General features: G+C 40.2%; 2 protein-coding genes across 2 annotated transcripts in view; both read right to left on the reverse strand.

The window, feature by feature from the left end:
- Positions 1-740: 740 nt before the first annotated feature.
- LOC132884399 (cilia- and flagella-associated protein 91-like) lies at positions 741-3,174 on the reverse strand. The gene is made up of 2 exons (XM_060918239.1): positions 2,324-3,174; positions 741-1,678 (listed from the first exon to the last, which is right to left on the reverse strand). The coding sequence occupies exons 1-2, from the start codon at positions 2,381-2,383 to the stop codon at positions 1,445-1,447; spliced, it is 294 nt and encodes a 97-aa protein (XP_060774222.1). The 5' UTR covers positions 2,384-3,174; the 3' UTR covers positions 741-1,444.
- A 3,719-nt stretch (positions 3,175-6,893) lies between these two features.
- LOC132884400 (nucleoprotein TPR) overlaps positions 6,894-15,874 on the reverse strand; it is a 65,140-nt gene continuing 56,159 nt past the window's right edge. The window contains exons 16-22 of the mRNA XM_060918240.1: positions 12,423-12,528; positions 12,111-12,331; positions 8,106-8,165; positions 7,918-7,974; positions 7,458-7,520; positions 7,269-7,326; positions 6,894-7,021 (exon numbers count right to left, since the gene is read on the reverse strand). Of these exons, the coding sequence (XP_060774223.1) occupies positions 7,004-7,021; positions 7,269-7,326; positions 7,458-7,520; positions 7,918-7,974; positions 8,106-8,165; positions 12,111-12,331; positions 12,423-12,528 (583 nt within the window). The 3' untranslated portion in view covers positions 6,894-7,003. The remainder of the gene's footprint in view (positions 7,022-7,268; positions 7,327-7,457; positions 7,521-7,917; positions 7,975-8,105; positions 8,166-12,110; positions 12,332-12,422; positions 12,529-15,874) is intronic.

The following is a 15,874-nucleotide window of genomic DNA, read 5'->3' on the forward strand; positions in this document are numbered from 1 at the left end:
AAATATAGCATATATACATGTTATCAATTATACTCGCCTCATCTCTTGCAAGCATCACCAAGCTGTGAGCAGCATCAGCTGTGAACTATATTTTCAAAATAGTAAGAAAGCATTTGTTCATGAATTGTCTTAGAAGCATTATTTAGTACTAATGAGCACATTTTGTTTCACAACTGTAGTGTAAAGACTCTAAAATAAAAAATTAAATTAAAAAAATTAAAGCGAATAGCAGAAGTTTGATATCGGCTTTTCAATATATCTGTCAAAAAGCTCAAAAAACTTACAAAACCTTTCATTTGACCTTTCAGAAGGACCAAACAAAACCTGTGATAATCAAAAGGTAAATTTTCTTAAAATAAACACCACTTACTTGATATCAAATCAGTAGCCTTGGCGAACCATGAGGTGAATTTCGTTTATCTTTTTATCTGCCGATTATCTTCCGATACTATGAAGTTATAACGAGGTTTCTCTTATTTCGTTTCTGGTTCTGATTGGTTCCGAAGTTTATCAAGAAGTAGAACGGGTAATCGAACTTGATCAGAATAAGTGCTGATTGGTTATGAAACTTCGCTATTGTTACACTCATTCTTACAACACGGTGACATAGTGGCTTTGCCACTCATTCTTGTGTACCTTTGATAATGCGAGATCAACTGTTCGTATCGCGAGATCACAATCACCGTTGTGATTGTAATAGTGTGCAATAGCAGTGCGCTACTGTTACACTCATTCTTACATTCTTACAACACGATGACATAGTGGCTACTGCCTCGCGTCGCTTCTATGAGGCAGTAGCCACAATCATTTCAAATTAGCAACGAATCACATTATTGGTCACATATGAAAGCAGGAAAATTTACACTCAATCAGAGTAACAATGTTAACAATTTAATTCAGACAATGCATAGACAATTTAGTGAAATTGCCACAGTTGCGGTCTTGAAATAAAATCCCAAGTCCTCTATGTCCGAGACCAAGACAAGACCAAATAAAAATTCGGTCAATTCCGAGACGAGACTGAGACCTTCAAAAAGTGGTCTTGAGACCGGTCTCCAAACCAAGACCTGTCTCAAGTACTACAGCACTACCCCACAATGTATATTTGTAACACTGTCACAGTTTAGGGAATGAGGAACTGGGAGACAGATTTGAAAACTGAAGGTGTGTTTTATTTTTAGTTTATAGATCACTTTTCAGCTACTTTATATTCCTCTAATCTGTGTACACATGCATAGTGTTGGGTATCTCAGCTCTCTCTCTCTAGTTAATGGATTTTTTCTGAAAGAACACAGAAGACACACAAAAGTAAACTGCCAGTAATCAAACACAGGTGAAACTCATCACGTATTATCTGCAGGTTCTACCTGACTCCTCGCTGCCACAATATTCAATATATAGTACGACATTCGCAACGAACCCCGCCAAGAGCAACAGTGCCCCCTTACTCTAAACTCTTGGAGTACATGTAGCAAACCTTGATCTGAAGCATAGGATTGAGGAAGCAGTAGAGTGACTGCTCTGTTTCTGACATTTTCTCCATGGGGTAGGTGATGTTTAGTTCCTCTGCCATGTGATGGCTCTCTTCTCTGGCCTGAGCCTTAGCCATTTGATTGATGCTATCCAGGATCACATCCTCCAGATACAGATCCACTGTGACCTGGTGCACCTTCATCACCTAAGAGCACACAGTTCAATAACAATATAGACATCACACTTAGAGCTATATGCAGAAATACCTTATTTTTATTCAGTTTTCAAGTGAAAAATGTAATCACAACTGCAGCAAGATAAAAAACACCATTTTTTTGGTTAAGGGTAATGCACTGTTAACTTCCATCCATCCGTTATCTGTAGCCGCTTATCCTGTTCTACAGGGTCGCAGGCAAGCTGGAGCCTATCCCAGCTGACTATGGGTGAGAAGTGGGGTACACCCTGGACAAGTCGCCAGATCATCGCAGGGCTGACACATAGACACAGACAACCATTCACACTCACGGTCAATTTAGAGCCACCAATTAGCCTAACCTGCATATCTTTGGACTGTGGGGGAAACCGGAGCACCTGGAGGAAACCCACGCGGACATGGGGAGAACATGCAAACTCCGCACAGAAAGGCCCTTGGTGGCCGCTGGGCTCGAACCCAGGACCTTCTTGCTGTGAGGCGACAGTGCTAACCACTACACCACCGTGCCGCCCTGTTAACTTAGATTTCATTAACTTGGAAAAATAGAAAAAAATAGCATTGATGTCAGATGCGGTACATTACATTACATTAATGGCATTTAGCAGACGCTCTTATCCAGAGCGATGTACAACATACCCAGAGCAGCCTGGGGTGCAGGTGGGGGTTAGGTGCCTTGCTCAAGGGCACTTCAGCCATTCCTACTGGTCCAGGGAATCTAACCTTTTGGTTCCAAAGCTGCTTCTCTAACCATTAGGCCATGGCTTCCCATGCATAAGACTATCTGATAGGTCAGTGAGGTGGAGGCTCTGGTCAAAGGAGAGAGACCGAGGGCTTGTGGAGGAGCTGTCAGTGCCATGGATAAGGGTACATGCTGCAGTCAAGTGCCTCCTTTGACTCTGCTTCACTGAAAAGGATAGAGGGGGTGGTTATGAAAAAATAGAGTGAGAAAATTTACAGATATCATCTTTGTGGGGGATGTTCAGGGCAATTTAACTCCCTGCATACATCCTTTGCAGCACTACCACCAAGTCTATGGATTTTTATTTCTTATTACTATCATCTACAACACATCCTATTTATACAGTGGATTTTCCTAGCCTTGAACCCCACCACTGGATGTGGACTGGTCTTTTATTTGGGAAAGCTTGTCTCTGGTAGGGGAGTTTAAGTAGCTCAGGATCTTATTCTTTAGTGATGGAAAAAGAGAGCACCAAATGAATGGGGTCAACTACAGTTACTCTAATACTGTGGTGCGGAAGCAGGAGCTCAGTTTGCGAAAAAAGATCTCTGTTTACTGGTCAGTCTATGTTCCGATCCTCACTGATGGTCACATGCTGTAGATAGTGACCAAAAGAATAAGACCTTGAATACAGGCAATGGATATGAGGTTCCATAGCAGTGTTGCTGGGCTTATTCTCCATGCTGGGGTAAAGAGAGAAATCCAAAGAACCTCAGAGTAGAGCTGCTAATACTATTAAATTGAGAAGGGCCACTTGAGGTGGCTTGGGCAGTTCTGGACCGATCTTTTCCCCAACAGGAAAAGTGAAAGTAATCAAATACAGTGAATCAAATATTTCCAGCCTGCACAATCAAATTTGCTGTCTAAAAAATGGTTTCAAAATGTTTGCCTTTGTGGTGCCTTTGCTAGAGGTGACCTGAGGCGGGTTGTACACAGGAGATGCCCTCACAATCCGACAGATCTATGATGTTTTTGCAGGGAAGAGAGGGAAAATATTGCCAAGTCAAGATGTTCCATGCCAATAGACTCCTGTACAAAAAGACTGAGTGGTGCAATAAAATCAAAAGGCGCTTCAACAAAGTAGCAGTTTGCGGAGGAACGACGCCATCAGGTTTTCTTGACTAATGGCACTGAAGAACTTGCTGTTAGGACAGTCAGGTCTATGGTATGGAGTCCTCAGAGAACCATGGCTTCTCTTTCTCAAAGCAGCTTGTACCTGGGAAATGAGAGTTACATGTTAGAAGGTCTATTTTTAGCATTACAACAATAACATGTTTGAGTACACAATGTTTTAATAGCACTTCACCAGTTTGGTTCTGTAAACCTCAAATGTAGTCACCCATTTTTTATTTGGATTAATTCCTGGCTTTTGAGGTCCTTCTTTATCTTTTGGATTATGTATACCTGGTCACTTTTATTAGATATGATTTATATTAGGGATGCACCGATATTGGGGTGATATGATAACTAATTATTAGCACCCTCTTGTAGCTGATAAGACAGTAATAACCAATAATTTTCCCTTTTTGCATTTCACACTATGATCTCTCTTTCTCATATATATATATATATATATATATATATATATATATATATATATATATATATATATATAAACACACACACAAAATGTCAATCACTGATTAATTTATTTGTACATAGCCCTGACACAGGTATATCAGATATGACAGTGATTGTAAACACAGGTTGCAGTTCAAAAAATCAGTTTCATTCCATTTTATTTTCTAAACTTCTACACTGACCAAATGGGAATGCTTCAAATAACCAACTCGCTTTCTCCTGATGGACACGCCCTCAGAGATGCTTCGCTGGCTTAGTACACCTTCATTCACAGCTAGCTGTAAAGTATGTGGCATGCAGCCCAAACTAGCAACACTACACTCCTCCATAGTGTTAGATATATTGCGAGCATTATTTCTTATCACAACATGCATGAACTTGGTTATGTTCCACTGTCCAAGCATTTGTTCAAAAGAGTGGACATTGCTGTTGGCATGTGATATGTGCAACGCCTGTGCATACAACACTGCTCTCTTCATCCAGCCACTGAGAGGTTAAGCTTAGCACACTTATGGAGTCCAAATGTCAGTGATGAAGTGAAAGTCTCTGATGTTAGCTTTGATTGGGTCATGTGAGTTGTACATTGTACAAGACTAGCAAGACATCAAAAAAGTAGCAGCAACTTGGGAAGCATAACAGGGCTCCAAATGTTCAGTGAGTTTGTGCTCCACAGGTTAAAAGAGTTGGTCATATACTGTTAATTTTGTCTGTGATGGACTGTCCTTAGCCAATTTGCTGCCATTTTCAAGTGCTTGCTGGACAAATCCCACTACTACAGCTTATGTTTTTCTGCTAATGCTAGCCATCCCATATTTTTTTAAACAGATCACTGGGATGAGGAGTTATCAGATATCTGATTACATTAGCGGTATTGAAAACCCTTTTTGCATTTTCCCCTTGCTGACACTCGCTGAAAATTGGTTGCAAACTGAAATTCTATTGTTCTCTTTTGAAAATATTAAATATTTCCACACAGCAGACATTTTCACTCTGTAGTGTCACTGTTTTTGGAACACTAAGCAATTCACTCCAAAGTCTAAAACAAGCCTTTTGAGTATTCATGTTGGTAAGTGTCTGTGACTCAAGCAAATGAACTCTGGCTTGGAATCCTGTGGTCATAATGGCAACAGCCGTACAGGTTTTCTACCCCTAGATGTCAGCAGCTGACTGTGGTTGACTATGTCAGTGTTTTTTAAAGATTTATGGTCAAATGTCTGATACCTCTCAGTAATGATAACACAGGGTCCGTGAATGGGCTCATAATTTGTAGCATTAGGCCATCCTTGAAAAAATATCCGTTTCCTGTCCACCGGGTGAGCAAAAAAATTTTCAGTTGGGAGGGAGGGATTTTTATTTATTTATATATATATATATATATATATATATATATATATATATATATATATATATATGGATAAGAAATCGCAATGCTGTGTTTGCTTTTTCTTTCAGTACTTTTTTAATACAAAAGCAGACACATTTAATAAAATATGACGGTTTAATCAACTGAAACTTGTACAAAAACTTTAAGTTAGCATTTTAAATGCTGACTGCAACATTTGCAAAACTTTTACAAAGGTACTTAAAATGTCCGACACACGGACTTTTTGTAGTTCTAAATCGACCGTTAGGCCTAGTTCGGATGAAATTACACTATTAAAATGATCACTGAATGATTTGTTTTTATGAATCTTTACTATTTTGTTGTTCGCTAGAATACCATTTTGCGATTTCACACTTAAGCAAAATGTTTGAAAACTCCGGATCTCCTTCCTTCATGGTGGCTGCCATTTTTTTGTGCCGCATGGCGCATGCGCAGAGCTGATTCAGTTCAGAGTGCACGCGCACTCGGCGGAGGCAGTAGTGTGTTGGAGGGAACAGAAGCAGAGATAACGCTTATTTTGTCTCCGGTAAACCAGTCTTCTCTCGTTCAATTACGTGCTGGCATCAAAAGACACCGTTGGTTGTAAATGAAACCAAACTGAGTGGTTGGAGTGTATTTTCATACACAAATGGAGAAATGCTCGCTGAGTGTGTAATTGTGTAGCCCCACTGCAGACCGCTGTCGTTGTTAATTTATAGCATGCTCAGCTGCGTGAATGTGTCATGCACCGAAAATAAGAGATTTACAAGCCAGGAACGCCTCAGGATGCAATACGCAAGAGAGATTTACTGCCATTTTACTTTGTATTTGAGTAAAGTGAATAAATAAATGGTCTATGGAAAATACATTTAATCCTGGGAACTGCGTGCACAGGAGTTTATTTTGTGTTTACTCCCCCCCCGGCTGACTACTTATTTGTCATGGCTGGCTAGTATGAGCCTTAGTGGAAAGCCCTGGGAATGCGTAAATGTCAAGTTCGATTTTAGATTTACGAACCCGAAAAAGATGTCGAAAAACCGGCGTTAAAAAAAAAATTTCAACCACACAAACGGCACTCACCCGGCTGGTGGACCGGAAACAGAAAATTTTTTAATAATGGCCTTAGTTGCTGTTGTCCTCTAACAATAACAGAGGCTTTGGATATCATAGCCTCTGTCCTTGATTAACATCCATATATTTATTTACAGATGTTAACAAGTAAAAATATTATTTCAGTGGTGTTTGCGAACTACAGAGGGGGAAAAAAGGGGATTTGTCACTCACAAAAGCACAAGGGGCAAGAAAACAAAAATATGTGCACACCAATTATAAATCTTTTAACCTACAATACGAAATTTACTAATAAGTGATTGCAAAATTCAAGTGCCTGGTTGAGAATTTTCACCTGCTTCTGCTGACTGTCTTTTTTATCACTCTTATTATCACGCTCATTATCATATTATGAGCAGAGTGTGTAGTACTCAGAATTAGGTCAGGGAATAAGGGGGCCTTGCCTGCTTTGGAAGAGAAGGTGGGCGGTCTCACTTCCATAGCATTCACATAACTAGTGTCTGGACATTCCTTGTAGACGTGCCCATCGAAACTGCAGCTGTCAGTCTCTCTCTGACCCAGTTTAGTGCATGGCCTCAGCCTGGGAACGTAAAAAAGCCAAAGATTAATTACTGAAGCATAAATTGTAGGAAGGTTTAGAAAGTAGGATTGAAGATTTCTTTTGAATCAATAGAACTAAACTCGAGTGTGTAAGGGTAGAATAAAATACATGTGTTAATTTCCTTGTTTGTCAATTGTTTGCTGCGCTTGTTGCATTTCTTTCCACATATACATTATTATTTTAGCTCGGATATATATACTAAAAAAAAAGCAAAAATTCTGTTTACCTCTGGTGTTGCTTTCCAAGGGGTAAACTTGGAGGCCTTGGAAACACCAGTGGGGGGTCTGAAATCATCCAGCAAAATAGAGGAAGAAGCAAAGTACAGGACAGAGTAAATATATAGTGTATATATAGTAACTATATAGCACATGTGGAATACACTCAAATGGATTTAAAGTTCAAAAAGAAAACCTACGGTCCAGGAGATTTCATGTCGATAGGGTGATCACAGGAGAGGCAGTAGAACCCTGTGAACTGGCTGTTAATAAGAAGGAAGGATTATTATTATCTCATCTCATCTCATTATCTGTAGCCGCTTTATCCTGTTCTACAGGGTCGCAGGCAAGCTGGAGCCTATCCCAGCTGACTATGGGTGAGAGGCGGGGTACACGCTGGACAAGTCACCAGGTCATCATAGGGCCGACACAGAGACAAACAACCATTCACACTCACACTCACACCTACGGTCAATTTAGAGCCACCAGTTAACCTAACCTGCATGTCTTTGGACTGTGCGGGAAACCGGAGCACCCGGAGGAAACCCATGCAGACACTGGGAGAACATGCAAACTCCACACAGAAAGGCCCTCGCCGGCCACGGGGCTACATTATTATTTTAGTTAGGATATAAACAAACAAACATAAATTCTCCTTACCTCCCGCACTGCTTTGGAATGGGAATACTTGGAGACCTGAGCAATATCTGCAGGGGTCTGAAATTATCAAGCAAAAGAAAGGAAGAAGCAAAGGACAGGACAGAGTAAATATAGAGGTTATATATAGTAAATAGATAGTATATGTGGAATACATTTGAATGGATTTAAAGCTCAAAAATCAAACATACGGTCCAGATTTCATTTCGACAGGGCGATCACAGGAGAGGCAGTAGAGCCCTGTGAACTGGCTGTTAATAAGAAGGAAAGGAAGGTTATTATTATTATTATTATTATTATGTCTTTATCTATTTCATAGATGAAGGCTATTGCTTTTGGTGATTTTTATTTTTTCTTCCAAAAGTTGTTTGGTTTCAGACAAAATTTTAACTGCTGGTAGCCACAGACAACAGAAGCTCACTGAACTGAAGCTATATATAAAAATTACACAAATTTCCAAATGTGATGGTTTTCACTAAAAACTTTGCACTGGTCTTTTCTCTACTTTTAGCCTAAACTATTACCTCTACATAAATGAAATGTATTATTCATATACAGTGTATATATATATATATATGTCTAGGTCAAAAGTCTGAATAATTATCATAACAGACAAAAATGTAATTTTCACCATGAAATAATGTTTTTGGCTGATAACATGCTATAGTAAACTACCCAAAATATATACCCATTCTACCTGAATCAATTGTCAGATTTGACTGTTGACCTACTTTCCGAGGTCAGGTAGGTCATTTTCAGTTTTTAACACACCAATTTCGTCAGCTGTTTACATGTACAGATACTTTAGGGTATAAACACAACTTTCAGTGCATATAGCAATGGAAATAAATGGCAAAATGATAGAGTTTCTATTTATGCTGCAACAAATTATATTTTGAAATGGTTTATAGTCAATTAATAAAACTTTATACTTTATAATTATTTTTATTGTTTTTATACGTAATTTTTAGCTATTATATATATATATATATATATATATATATATATATATATATATATATAAAATTTTCATTTCAATAATATTTTAATGTAAACAGGTAAATAACAACAAAAACACTGAATAACATTTATAGAATGTTTATACCCTGGAGAAATATATTTTAATAATAAATAAAAATGTGGCCTTTACTTCATACAGTAACCAGTCAAGAATTAAAATGTCATGATACAAATGGTTATAACACCCTAAATTAATTTTAATATCCATTAATTTTTAACTGAAACCATCCTACAAATACTTTATTGAGGATACATTTTTGTAGCTGTGAAAGAGTATATATATATATATATATATATATATATATATATATATATATATATATAAAATTTGAAATTGAAATTTGCCTCGTGACAATCAATAGTGGCTTGGCAGTCATTATGGCCATAATCGAGGACAGCCCCCACTATTAACGGCAAGCACAGCCCTGGGAGTGACGGTCTTTACAGAGAATGAATAATTTTATATTTTATCTTTTATATCAAATTATTCATTCTCGGTAAAGACCATAACTCACAGGACCGTACTTGCCGTCAATAGTGGGGGCTGTCCTCGATTGAGGCCGTAATGACTGGCAAGCCACTATCGATTGTCATGAGGCAAATTTCAATTTCAGATTTATTATTATTATTATTCATCTCATCTCATTATCTGTAGCTGCTTTATCCTGTTCTACAGGGTCGCAGGCAAGCTGGAGCCTATCCCAGCTGACTACGGGCGAAAGGCGGGGTACACCCTGGACAAGTCGCCAGGTCATCACAGGGCTGACACATAGACACAGACAACCATTCACACTCACATTCACACCTACGGTCAATTTAGAGTCACCAGTTAACCTAACCTGCATGTCTTTGGGCTGTGGGGGAAACCGGAGCACCCGGAGGAAACCCACGCGGACACAGGGAGAACATGCAAACTCCGCACAGAAAGGCCCTCGCCGGCCACGGGGCTCGAACCCGGACCTTCTTGCTGTGAGGCGACAGCACTAACCACTACACCACCGTGCCGCCTATTATTATTATTTGTTGCTGTTATGAAGAAGAAGAATGGGAATAATATGATTCCAGGGTTTGACAAGTCATAACTCTGGCTGCTATATTTATGTACTGGATCCTGCAGATTGGTTTTTGTCTCAACAGCAAAATAAGAAGAAAGAAGAAACCTTTATTCGTCACATGCACACTTCAAGCACAGTGAAATTCATCCTCTGCATTTAACCCATCTGAAGCAGTAAACACACGCACACACACTCAGAGCAGTGGGCAGCCACACCAGAGCGCCCGGGGAGCAGTCGGGGTTAGGTACCTTGCTCAAGGGCACCTGAGCCCAAGGCCGCCCCACGTCAACCTAACTGCATGTCTTTGGATTGTGGGGGAAACCAGAGCACCTGGAGGAAACCCATGCAGACACGGGGAGAACATGCAAACTCAACACAGAAAGGCCCTTGCTGGCTGCTGGGTTCGAACCCTACAAGAGCATTTCAGTTATCTAATCTGGAGTAAACAAATGCATTTGTTGAATATATTGGTGAGTGTGGCAGCGGGGGCGTGGTCAAGCGTCAGTATGTGAATAGAGGGTGGGGCCAGGAAAAGTGAGTGGCAAAGTCAGTACACCTGTTGTCGATTAATGTGGTGTGTGTGTTTCTCAGTGACAACGGGGGATAGAAAAGGAGGGAGAGAGCAAAGAAAGGAGATCTCTCCCAACCAGAGCACGTGTGTGTGTGTGTGTGAGTGAACAAATGAACGAGAATAGTAAGCTGAAAAGCAAGCGTGATATTAAAAAAAATAAAGTCTCTGTTAACATCAATCCCCACCTGCCATGCTTCAATATTCCACCCACATCAGGAACATACTACAGTGACATTTATGTCACGTCCGTCAAAGCCCGGAATTCACGGCAACCTTCAAACATGGCCACCATGGACTACAATCTCCAACAAGCACAGCACTGCCCCTCCTATCCAGAATTCTGATCAGCGCTACACCTGTTCCACATTTCCCACCAATCACCGTTTACTACTTAAGGAGTCTCTGTCATTCAACTCACTGCAAAGTAATGCTCAGTATTCTTGCCTGACCTACCAAGCCTGATAGTCCTGCATTGTTATTCTGATTTGACTCCGTTTATGTATTTTGGATTTTGTCTTCTGCCCTGCCTCTGATATTCTGTCTATGCCTCACCTGACCTTTGCTACACATTGTTATTAATTTTGGATTATGATTTGGATTTGTCTACCAGCTTGCTGATTAAAGCTCTCTTACACATTTGCATCCGTCTGCTGCCTGCATATCTGACAGTTTACAAAAAAATGGCAGATATAGTTGCAAACTGTTGCCTCTTACATGGTTCAGAGTGAAAGCGACAAGGCTATGCCAGTAACTCAAAACCTACTGTAGACTTTTTGTATTATTATAAATGGTATAAAACATCAATTGCCAGAGACAAATAAAACTTGGTGAAGTGTTGGCCCAAAAGCCCTATGGAAAAGGGTTGCATGGTTTATTGATCATTATGAGGCACTGCATTTGGTCTGCAATAACTTGCTCTGATACTTTAGCTAAAAATGGTAAACACAATGGGTGGCACGGTGGTCTAAGTGGTTAGCACGGTCGCCTCACAGCAAGAAGGTTCTGGGTTCGAACCCAGCAGTTGTCGAGGGCCTTTCTGTACGGAGTTTGCATGTTCTCCCCGTGTCTGCGTGGGTTTCCTCCGGGTGCTCCGGTTTCCCCCACAGTCCAAAGACATGCAGGTTAGGTTAATATGGGATGGCTTTGGGCTGAGGTGCCCTTGAGCGAGGCACCTAACTCCCAACTGCTCCCCGGGTGCTGTTAGCATGGCTGCCCACTGCTCTGGGTGCGTGTGTGTACTCATTGCTCACGTGTGTGCATGTGTGTGTTCACTGCTTCAGATGGGTTAAATGCAGAGAGGAAATTTCACAAGTGTGTGATGAATAAAGTTGTTCTTTCTTTCTTTCACAATGGTACAGCAGAAACTACCTTGGTTTTAAACGACATACAAACATAGTATGCAAACACATACTACAGTATACAAGTGAGCAGGACGCATAGAGATATAATTAAAAACAAATCCACATCATAATATAGCAGCATCTTTGAGAGTCTGGCTATAGATAGAGAAACTATGAAGGATTTGAACGGACACTGTTTGCATTACTCACGTCTTGGCAACAGCAGCATCATTACGTGTTGGGGAAAGTTGGGCCTCTAGCTGCTCAAGAGTTCTCTGATCCACCAAGCTTAATACCTGTGCGGGTTGAGCAGCATCTTCCTGACTTGATGGATCTACTGGGGATTTCTGATCTGCCTGCAGCTGGTTTGATGACAGCATAGAGGATGAAGATGCCATCTTATTATCTAGCGTGCCCTGGAGGCTACCTTGCTACAGACAACAAGAAATGTGGCATCAGTATATCAAAAAGTGAGAAAACTACACGAAATCAGTTAATTAATCTTTCCCTTCTCTTTCTGACCTTATTCTGCATTTCCTTATCTAGCCTTCTTTTCTGGTCCACTCTGAGCGCCAGCGAGTCTTGCTTCACATTTTGCACCTCCTCTTCCAACTTCTGTCCTGTACTCCTGTCAAAGTGTGTGTGACAACGTAAGAAAGATTGTGAGGATGTATTTAATAGACAACTGTGCCAATGAGGACTGAACCATTTTCTACAGTTGTTTTTTTATTTACTATGTTTTCAGGTTTTCGCATACACAATTATTTCTCATGACATTAAAGTAATCCTGATCTCAAAACCATGATTTTTAAATACTTCTCTTGGATGGCTGACTCTGCTTATGCAGGCTGGTGTTTAGGTCAGATTTGTGGACTGGCTGCACATTTTTCAATTTCTAGATACAGTTAGGTCCATAAATATTTGGACAGAGGCAACATTTTTCTAATTTTGGTTCTGTACATTACCACAATGAATTGTGAACAAAACAATTCAGATGCAGTTGAAGTTCAGACTTTCAGCTTTAATTCAGTGGGTTGAACAAAATGATTGCATAAAAATGTGAGGAACTAAAGGATTTTTTAAAACACAATCCCTTCATTTCAGGGGCTCAAAAGTAATTGGACAAATTAAATAATTGTAAATAAAATGTTCATTTCTAATACTTGGTTGAAAACCCTTTGTTGGCAATGACTGCCTGAAGTCTTGAACTCATGGACATCACCAGATGCTGTGTTTCTTACTTTTTAATGCTCTGCCAGGCCTTTACTGCAGTGGTTTTCAGTTGCTGTCTGTTTGTGGGCCTTTCTGTCTGAAGTTTAGTCTTTAACAAGTGAAATGCATGCTCAATTGGGTTGAGATCAGGTGACTGACTTGGCCATTCAAGAATATTCCACTTCTTTGCTTTAATAAACTCCTGGGTTGCTTTGGCTTTATGTTTTGGGTCATTGTCCATCTGTATTATGAAACGCCGACCAATCAGTTTGGCTGGATCTGAGCACACAGTATGTCTCTGAATACCTCAGAATTCATCCGGCTGCTTCCGTCCTGTGTCATATCATCAATAAACACTAGTGACCCAGTGCCACTGGCAGCCATGCATGCCCAAGCCATCACACTGCCTCCACCATGTTTTACAGATGATGTGGTATGCTTTGGATCATGAGCTGTACCACGCCTTCACCATACTTTTTTCTTTCCATCATTCTGGTAGAGGTTGATCTTGGTTTCATCTGTCCAAAGAATGTTCTTCCAGAACTGTGCTGGCTTTTTTAGATGTTTCTTAGCAAAGTCCAATCTAGCCTTTTTATTCTTGAGGCTTATGAGTGGCTTGCACCGTGCAGTGAATCCTCTGTATTTACTTTCATGCAGTCTTCTCTTTATGGTAGATTTGGATATTGATACGCCTACCTCCTGGAGAGTGTTGTTCACTTGGTTGGCTGTTGTGAAGGGGTTTCTCTTCACCATGGAAATTATTCTGCGATCATCCACTACTGTTGTCTTCTGTGGGCGTCCAGGTCTTTTTGCATTGATGAGTTCACCAGTTCTTTCTTTCTTTCTTTCTTTCTTTCTCAGGATGTACCAAACTGTAGATTTTGCCACTCCTAATATTGTAGCAATTTCTCGGATGGGTTTTTTTTGGGCGGCACGGTGGTGTAGTGGTTAGCGCTGTCGCCTCACAGCAAGAAGGTCCTGGGTTCGAGCCCCGGGGCCGGCGAGGGCCTTTCTGTGCGGAGTTTGCATGTTCTCCCCGTGTCCGCGTGGGTTTCCTCCGGGTGCTCCGGTTTCCCCCACAGTCCAAAGACATGCAGGTTAGGTTAACTGGTGACTCTAAATTGACCGTAGGTGTGAATGTGAGTGTGAATGGTTGTCTGTGTCTATGTGTCAGCCCTGTGATGACCTGGCGACTTGTCCAGGGTGTACCCCGCCTTTCGCCCATAGTCAGCTGGGATAGGCTCCAGCTTGCCTGCGACCCTGTAGAAGGATAAAGCGGCTTGAGATAATGTGATGTGTGATGTGGGTTTTTTTTGTTTTCGCAGCTTAAGGATGGCTTGTTTCACCTGCATGGAGAGCTCCTTTTACCGCATGTTTTCTTCACAGCAAAATCTTCCAAATGCAAGCACCACACCTCAAATCAACTCCAGGCCTTTTATCTGCTTAATTGAGAATGACATAACAAAGGAATTGCCCACACCTGCCCATGAAATAGCCTTTGAGTCAATTGTCCTATTACTTTTGGTCCCTTTAAAAACGGTGGCACATGTTAAGGAGCTGAAACTCCTAAACCCTTCATCCAATTTTAATGTGGATACCCTCAAATGAAAGCTGAAAGTCTGGACTTTATGTCCATGTCCATTATATAACTATAACTTGAATATGTTTCAGTAAACAGGTAAAAAAACAAAATTTGTGTCAGTGTCCAAATATATATGGACCTAACTGTACATCTGTGAACTCTTTTTGTGAAACATGCTTGACAAGTATGAGTCATATTCACAAAATTACGTGAAAATACAAATCGAGTTTCAAGACCATGAAATTTTCATGTGACAGTACTAGCAGTTAAATAGAGAACAAGATATTTGGTACAGCAGAAGGATATAAAGTCATATATTCATAAGTCAGTAAATTTTTAGTTAAAGATTAACTAAAGTTAAAAGTAGGGCTATTGAAGTTCACGTGATAATAATGCGTTAATGCAAGTTCCTTTTAACGCCACAAATTTTTTTTTGACATGCAATTAACGGATACATGTTCTGTGCCCCCTTCCCTGTAGTTTGGGAAATCAGGAAGTGACATAACATGAGTACAGTAGAGAGTAGCTGGTCAGCGTAAGTTGTGGTAAAGTGCACTTGTGTACAGAATCAACTTATATTGTTGTATTCTGACTGTTTATATTATAAAGTGTGCATTTTTAATATGCTTTTGATGGCCAGAGGGGAGAAAAGATGATGTGTTAAAGTGTGTGTGTGTGTGTGTGTGTGTGTGTGTGTGTGTGTGTGTGTGTGTGTGTGTGTGTCTAAGCGCACAGGCTGCACACTGGAGTGACACAGAGAGCTTGTTTAATTCTGAGAAATTCGTGAGTTATGTAAACGTGTTTATAAATGCAATATTTGCTCATGAATGTACTGTATATTTACCAGTGAGTTATTGCATTTTACTGGAAAACATCTTTATGAGCTGTGTGGCTCAACAAATGCATTTCTTTGGGTTTTGTATTTTTATTTTCTTTATTTATAGATAGCCACTACTGTTGTCCAGAGTCCACATCACCGAGTTTGCTTAGTTTAGTTTATTGCATAGTTTGGGGCTGGAAGTTAAGTACAGAACGAGAGGAAAATAATATATTGTTTTGTTCACACTGAAATGTGCTAAACCCTCAAAATTCTAATGTGAATGTTGCTTTATTTTTTTAAATGCAGGTGGGGAGTAAAATACCCACAAAAACAATTTTTGCTGTGTCCAGCCTTATCCTT

This window comes from Neoarius graeffei, chromosome 4 (genome assembly GCF_027579695.1).
Source record: "Neoarius graeffei isolate fNeoGra1 chromosome 4, fNeoGra1.pri, whole genome shotgun sequence".
Lineage (NCBI taxonomy): Eukaryota > Metazoa > Chordata > Actinopteri > Siluriformes > Ariidae > Neoarius > Neoarius graeffei.

Coding starts and splice junctions, on each gene's coding strand:
- LOC132884399 (XM_060918239.1), bottom strand. CDS start 2,383: ATGGCTGAAGTGCCCTTGAGCAAGGCACCTAACCCCCACCTGCACCCC. Junction 1,679..2,323: donor TGCACCCCAGGCTGCTCTGG/GTATGTTGTACA, acceptor GTGTGCTCTTAG/GTGATGAAGGTGCACCAGGT.